This window comes from Spermophilus citellus (genome assembly GCF_964194105.1).
Source record: "Spermophilus citellus genome assembly, chromosome: 5".
In the NCBI taxonomy this organism is placed as follows: Eukaryota; Metazoa; Chordata; class Mammalia; order Rodentia; family Sciuridae; genus Spermophilus; species Spermophilus citellus.
This window is the reverse complement of record NC_138186.1, coordinates 57,764,896-57,772,451: the sequence shown is the minus strand read 5'-3', so window position 1 is coordinate 57,772,451 and position 7,556 is coordinate 57,764,896. Positions and strand designations below refer to the sequence as shown.

Below are 7,556 nucleotides of genomic sequence, written 5' to 3'. Positions count from 1 at the left end.
TCTGCCCCTCCATCTTATGGCTACTTTGTTCTGTCTTATCGCCCGTACCTCCTGGCCTCTGCTGTTGGATTCAAAAGTCAACAAGTTGAAAAGTCAGCTGTGGCCATGGTCCAGGGGAAAAACAGAGAAACAATGGCAACCTGGTGTGCAGGGGACGGAGGGAGGGACTCAGCCACATCCAGGGGGTATAAAGAGGGAGTGTTGAGGTCTTCACTCCAGTGCGACCGTGGATCTCAGAGTGGCACTTGCTCTGTGACCAGCTGGGAATCGGCATCATGAAGTGGATGGTGGTGGCCTTGGTCTGCCTCCTGGCCTTGGAGGCATCCACTACACTTGTCAGGTGAGTGTGGGCCTGGCTGTGGGTGCAGGGAACCTCAGGAACCTGCAGCCCTGTATGGAGCAGCTAATCAGGGGACAGCAGCTGGGTCTGGGTGGGATTCCCTGTTGGGCCAGGGAAGGCTGCCCCTGCTGGAGCCTCCCAGACTTAGGGGAGAAGATGGTCCTGAAGCAGAGAGTAGGGTGACTATGCCCACGCAGGTCTTTACAAGAAGGGTGTGGTTTCTTCCTACAGAAAATAACAGTCCTTTCTAGAGGAGACAGATAATCTCTCCAAAAATTTCCTGAGACCCCAAATTGGTTGAAAGAAGCCAAAGTCATTTTAGCAAAAACACTAATTCCTGTAAATCACTATAACATGAGGTGTTGAAAATACAGGATGGAGCAGGTGATCAGCTTCAGGAGACCATAGGGCTCCCTGCCTGCCACCCTGCCTGCTGTGCCACCTGGGAAGAGTGCAGAGGGCCTTTCCTTTGTGAAGTTATAGCCACACATTCAATCAGCTGCAGACTAAACATATTAGGGGATTATTGCTGCTCCCCTACTCCATGGTGTGTCTCATAGGCAGTACCAGGTACCACAGTGCACCACAGGAAGGGACAACCTTTGGTGTGAGTTTTGCTATTTCTGAGATCTATTTTATTTTATTTCTACGTTTTCATGTTGCTGGTGACTGCACCCAGGTCAGGCACATGCTCAGCAAATGTTTTCCCACTGAGTCACATCCCAGACCTGAACCTTAAAAAACAAAAGAACAAATCTCAGCAGACATCCTCTGGAAGGTGTAAAGTCCCAGCGTCCCAAGTCCCTCTCCCCTTCATGGGAAGTATTTTCAGGGTCTCTGAGAGCAGAGGCCAGGGCAGGAGCAGGACCCCTGAGAGGGGCTGAGGGCAGGCATGAGGGAAGTTCATTGTTTCCTGAGTCTTGGAGAAGTGCTGAGTGAGGTTGAAAGAAGGGGAGAAGGAAAGAAAGAAGAGGAAGAGGAAGAAGGCGAGGAAGAACATCAGGGAGAGAAGAAATGAGAAGGTAGAGGAAGGAGGGGAGCCCTGCCCTGACACCCAGCCTCCCGTAGGGTCCCCCTGAAGAAAATGAAGACTGTGCGTCAGACCATGAGGGAAAAGGGCTTGCTGGGGGACTTCCTGAGGACCCACAAGTACGACCCCGCTCAGAAGTACCGCTTCAGCGACTTCAGCGTGCTCTATGAGCCCATGAGCTACATGGATGTGAGTCCTAGTCTCTAGGTGGCCCTGTCCCTGCTGCCAAAGCTGGGGACTCCCTGGGCTCCCACCCTGAGGCTGCTCCCTTCTCCCAGTCCTGCCAGCCTGGGCCACCCTGCTGTGAGTGGCCCATTGAGCAGAGCATGGGGAGGGCCCCAGCTGACCTGGCAGCTGACCCACAGAGACCACATGGCTGCCCTGGGCAGGCTGGGTCTGAGGCCTGTGTGTCTGGGACCCTGGCTTCTGGTGGTGCTGTAGGGCAGGGCTGCCCTTCCTGCTCTCCCATGGAGAAGCCTGGCCCCTGGGTCCCCCTAATGCTCACAGCCGTCCCCATGGCTCCCCAGGCTGCCTACTTTGGTGAGATCAGCATCGGGACTCCACCCCAGAACTTCCTGGTCCTGTTTGACACTGGCTCCTCCAACCTGTGGGTGCCCTCGGTCTACTGCCAGAGCCAGGCCTGCAGTGAGTGCTGGGCTGGGCAGGGAGGGCCCCTGGGCAGGGCCGGGCACTGGCATCTCCAGGGATGCAGGCAGGGAAGGGTGCTCACTCCTGAGGAGAACAGGGACTTGTTTAGTGTCTGAGGGCATCAACAAGCCAGAGGGAGGAGGCTGGCCCTGTCCAGGGTGGCCCCTTGCCTTGCCTCGTGTCAGGATGGACCCCTTCATCTCTGCCGTCCACCTCACCCCCTCCAGTTCATTCCGCTCCACCCTCTCCTGCTCACCAGGCAGTGCTGCTCCTCCCCTCAGGACACTGTCCACTCCGTGCCTCGCCCTCCACTCTCCTATCCACTAGCTTCTCCCTGAGTGTCTCCAGGGATGGGCTAGAACTCTGCTGGAATACGGACATCTCTGTCCACCATGGGCACACCCCATGCCATCTCCACATCCCAGTATGTCCAGCTCCTGGGTGAATCGGGGTTGGGGTGAGTGGATTCCTCTCTAGGCCTCCCTCCCACTCCTCACTGAATGAGCACTTCCCACTAGGCTTTGTGCCAATTACTGGTGGGGTAGCGATAGAGGTGGAGTCTAGCGCACCTGCTTACAGGGTGGTAATCATCCAGGCATCCAATTACCTGTGAAACATGGGCTTTCAGGCCAATGCCTTCCAACTCCTATGAGCCAGGGGCCAAGGCTGTCAGTTCCTCCTTGGTGACCAGGTGGGGGTGCTGAAGCCTCAGGCTGGGAGCTTAGGCTGAGGACCAGGCAGGGGTGCAGCCCATGAGCCTGAGGGCCAGACAGCCCTCTGCTCACCCCTGTCCTACATGGCTCCCTCCTGTAGCCACACACCCTCGCTTCAACCCCAGCAAGTCCTCCACCTTCTCCACCAACGGGCAGACCTTCTCCATGCAGTATGGTACCGGCAGCCTCACAGGCTTCTTCGGCTATGACACCCTGACTGTGAGTGCTCCAGCTGCCACCCCCACCCTGGATGGGAGGTGTGAGAGGGTGGGGACCTAGATGTCCTTGTTCTTTCCTGTCCAGGGATGGGGCACCAGAGTGACCAGTCAGATAGTGCCTTTTTTCAGGAGCTTAGAACTGGGGGCAGAGGTGTGGGGATGGGAGGCTACAGTGGAGGAGGCCCTTGGAAGAGAAGTGACAGTTGGGATGCCTGTGGAGAAGTGGGCAGATGGGCCAGAGGAGGAAGGAGGAAGAAAGATCATGGCGGGTCTCTGGTGGCATGGGGCAGGAGGACACAGATGCACTCAGAAGTGTCACCTCCACTCCAATGTGTCTTCCCCCCACAGGTCCAGAGTATCCAGGTCCCCAACCAGGAGTTCGGCCTGAGTGAGCAAGAGCCGGGAACCTTTTTTGTGTATATGCAGTTCGATGGCATCATGGGCCTGGCCTACCCTGCCCTGTCCGCGGGTGGTGCCACCACAGCCCTACAGGGCATGCTGCGGGTGAACGCCCTGTCCAGCCCCATGTTCAGCGTCTACCTCAGCAAGTGAGAGACTGCCCTGCGGGTCCCTAAGTCCTGCCCTGTACCAAGCCCTGATCCCTTGGGGTGTGGAGACCTCCCAGCAGGGGGTGGCTGGGCTACACTTGTTCAGAGCCTCAGTTCCTGGGCTCTGACTCTCCTGCTCCCCTGCCCCTGCCCCAGTCCACTCTCAGGACACAGGATGGTGTCTCCTTCTTCAGTCTGAACTTCTCCCGGGTGTCGCTGCTCTAATTCCCCACGTCTTGTGCCTGCCTGCTGCTCTGGGCCCGAGAGCCCCCTGCCTCGCCTGTGCTTCTCCCTGAGGCCTCTCTGTCCAGTGACCTGCTGCCTCACCTCCTGCTTGTGTCCTTCTAGGTCTTGGAGTCTCCTGGTCTAGGCCCTCGACTGACTCCTCACCCACTGTCCCCCAGCCCCCACAGCAGGGCAGGTCAGGAGACCCTGGTCCTGGCTTTTCTCTCTTGCTGTCCAGCTTTCTTCCTCTCTACCGTCTAGAGTCAGTTCCATCTTCTTGCTGTGGCTTGGTCTCCTTATCCTGCTTTGAACACACTGACCCTGTCACTAACCCTGGGGACTCCTTTTGCCTATTTAAACCTCCACATGAAACTCTAGGAACGAGCCACTCTGCTACCATTAAGGGGAATCTTCTGGAAGAAACCGGGCCTGTCTTTCCCTCCCCTCCACCAAAGCCCTGTCCATGTCCACTTGCAAAGGAAAAGAAAAAGTTGGGTATTGGTGAGGCTCCTGGTGACAGGGCGCAGCAAAGGCATGAAATGAAAAGCAGAAGACAACACAGTGTGGGTGGGGTCTACAGAGTTGGGGCTGTCCTTGTCATAGGGCATTGTGGGACAGTGCCATTCAGAAGTCTGAGGGGACCCATGGCCCTGTCTTCAGAAAAACCCTTTGGCAACCAGGGAAAGAGCTCTTTCCCTGTGAAGGTGACTGTTTAGCATGGGTGTCCACTCCTTGGCCATTCCTTCACTCCTTTGCCTGTGTGTCCTGCAGCCAAGAGGGATCTGAGGACGGAGGAGCGGTCATCTTTGGAGGTGTGGACGAGAGCCTGTACACAGGGCAGATCTTCTGGGCTCCTGTCACCCGGGAGCTCTACTGGCAGATCAGCATCGAGGAGTGAGTCTGGGGTGGGGTCCCTGGGGACGCTCCTTCCTTGGAGTTGGCTTCTGGGCACCCGTAGCATGCACTCATCCAGGCTCCACTGAGGTGTGGTCACCAAGGACTCCTGTGGCCTGGCCTCCCTAGAGTCTCAGCTGGCCTCTGCAGGGGCATCAAGGCTGGGTCTAGAGAAAGGGGTGGGTGGGGGGGCACATGTGGAATCCCAAGTATTGGAGAAGCTCCTGTCCAATCACACAGGACACCACAGATTCAAAACTGAGGTCCCTGGTTTTCAGTGCTTCTCGAAACTTCCTTGAAGTTATAAGAAATAGACCCCTGGGCCATTTAGGTGACCCTGCATAGACCTAGTGGGAATGTGAGGCAGGGTGTAGTTGCACTGGCCTCAGGTTTGCTTGCTCCCCAGTGTCGGGAAGGTCTCCCCTGGCTGGCCTGACCTGGTCGGGCTGAGGCTGCCCTCTTCTTGCCACCCAGGTTCTACGTTGGGGAAGAGGCTTCTGGCTGGTGCTCCCAGGGCTGCCAGGCCATGGTGGACACAGGAACCTCTCTGCTTGTTGTGCCCAAGAAGCACCTGAGCTCCCTTCTGCAGACCATTGGGGCCCAGGAGGATGAGTATGGACAGGTGGGTGTGTCATGGATGTCCCCTGGCCAGGAGAGTCCACTCAGAGCCATTTCTAGTTCCACATGGGACACCAGACTAGCATGGGCTCCATGGTTTTGCTGCCCAACGTACTGAATGTGGGGTACCCAACACCAGGCCCTGGGACAGGATGAGGCTGGAGGGTGGTTAAGGTGGAGCCATATGTGGGTGCTGAGGGACATGGGAAGTCACTGTCAGGCACGAATTTCTTCTGTGCTACCGTCCACTCAGGAAATCAGATTGATTGCTGATTGGGTTTTTGAGTTAGAACAATGTAACTGGAATGTTGGGGCAACAAAGGGAGCTACAAGGGACAAACCTTCAGTCCACATCTCCCTCTCCTCCACACAGCTATGTCCCCTCGCTCCTGTGTGTCCTGGCAAATGAAATGGATCACCTAATTAGCCCTCCCCACTAGGGGAGGGAGCCCTGGTCCACTTTCTGCACAGGGCTGTGGTGTTTCAAAGGACACCTTTAGGGAAAGGGCAGTGATTCAACCTCTCAGAGGGGTCATTCAGGCAGGAGGAGAGTCTTTGGGTGTGGGACATTCTCAGGTCTCTCCAGATGTCACCCACTCTAGCAGTGCACGTGACACCCACGCAGTACCTACATAGCATTTGCCCTGAACTGTGCCCTCTGCTCCAAAAAGAGGTCTTGGGCATCTGGGAGGCTTAGCAGGTGCTCTTGGGTGGGGAATGAGGGGACCTGGAAGAACCTGTTTCTCTGCAGTTTTTCGTGAACTGTAACGACGTCCAGAACCTGCCCACCTTCACCTTCGTCATCAACGGGGTGCAGTTCCCTCTGCTGCCCTCTGCCTACATCCTCAATGTAAGTCCTGGTCCCTGGGGCTGGGCCACTGGGGTGGAAGAGCAGGTGCAGCCAGCGAAGCTCCACCTGACCTTGTGCCATTTCCCAACTCATGCCACCTGGGTTTATCCCCACCAGAAGAGTGTCACCCATGATCAGTTATTCTCTTAATTAGTGGAGAGGGGCTCTGTCTACGGCTAGCCACTGAGTGCAGCCTGGTGCCCAGGCTTCCCACATGATTGACACAGCGTTTGATGGGGGAGATTCTCTTTCTCTTTTACAAATGGAAACCTGGAGTTTCATAGAGGTTCAATAGCTGATCCAGCTGCACAGATGATGAGGGTGAGGGCAAAGTTTCAATCAAGTTCGTCTTCCTCCAAGCCTTAATGACCCTGAAGACCTGCTATAAATCATGTGCAGGAGGGGTCTTGGGGGAAGAAGAGTTTCCCCCCATGAGGACAGGCCAAGGCAGCCTGAATTTACTGATTTGAGAACCCCTCTTAACAGCCCCTACTCTGGTGAATCAGCTGGGCTTTGAGTCCTCAGGGGCAGTTCTTTCTCTGCTCATCTCTAAAAGTGTGCCAGTGACCCAGGGCTGAGGGCTGAGTAGTGCCCAGGCCAGGTGTGACCAAATGCCTTTCTCTGTGGAGCAGGAGGATGGCTACTGCTCTGTGGGATTGGAATCCATCGACATGTCCTTGGAGGATGGCCAGCCCTTTTGGATTCTTGGGGACGTCTTCCTCAGGTCCTACTATTCCATCTTTGACCTGGCCAACAACAGGGTGGGCTTTGCCACTCTCGCCTAGACTTTCCTCCTGGACACCTGGGCTCCCGTCCTCCTCTCGGCCCCATGTTCCCTGGGGCTCTCTGTGCATCTTCTCTGCATTCTGCCTTCTGTGGACCTTCTCTAATAATAAATAGTTTCCCATGTTACCAATCTGTTGTTTTTGGAGCTTTCTTGTGGTGTGGTCTTGGCCTCGGGGAATGGGGAGAGTAGGAATCAGGATATGTCTCCCTCTGGAGGACCTGTGTGGCCATGAGGTTCCCTGGTGGGTCACTGAGATGATAAGAGAAGGAGAGCCTGAGCTGAGGCTTGGGAGAGGCCCTGACCCCTCAGAGCCTGGAGTGTCTGCACAGCTTCCCTCTAGAGAGGCTGACCGTGGTAAAGGGTCCCATCTCTAACGACCTGAGATGCTCTGTAGGTCCACTTGTCCACAACCTGGGGTACCGCCAACCCCAGGACCCACATGTATGTCCTCTCAGAGTGTGACTGGGGGCCCAATTCCCAGATCTAGATGTTTGTCCTCTCAACTCTTAATCAACATTGGCCAGAATTTTCTGAAGATTCTAGACACCTGTGTGCACTTGCAACCTTCATGGAGTCCTAGAGGGAGGAGACTGTGCTAGAAACTACTTCTAGGAGGGCTTCTGGAGCCTCTGGGCTGAGTCAGGCAGATTGCATTTACCTGGACTCCTAAGTCCCAGGTCTTTCA

The 7,556-nt window shown here is 55.9% G+C and overlaps 1 protein-coding gene across 1 annotated transcript; it reads left to right on the top strand.

Annotated features, from left to right (window-relative positions):
• Window positions 1-272: 272 nt before the first annotated feature.
• Window positions 273-6,869, top strand: LOC308650484 (gastricsin-like; the record flags this gene model as incomplete). The annotated part of the gene is made up of 9 exons (XM_081296494.1): window positions 273-340; window positions 1,409-1,559; window positions 1,898-2,015; window positions 2,832-2,950; window positions 3,298-3,497; window positions 4,494-4,616; window positions 5,091-5,238; window positions 5,986-6,084; window positions 6,717-6,869. The coding sequence occupies exons 1-9, from the start codon at window positions 276-278 to the stop codon at window positions 6,867-6,869; spliced, it is 1,176 nt and encodes a 391-aa protein (XP_081152620.1). The 5' UTR covers window positions 273-275.
• Window positions 6,870-7,556: the final 687 nt, after the last annotated feature.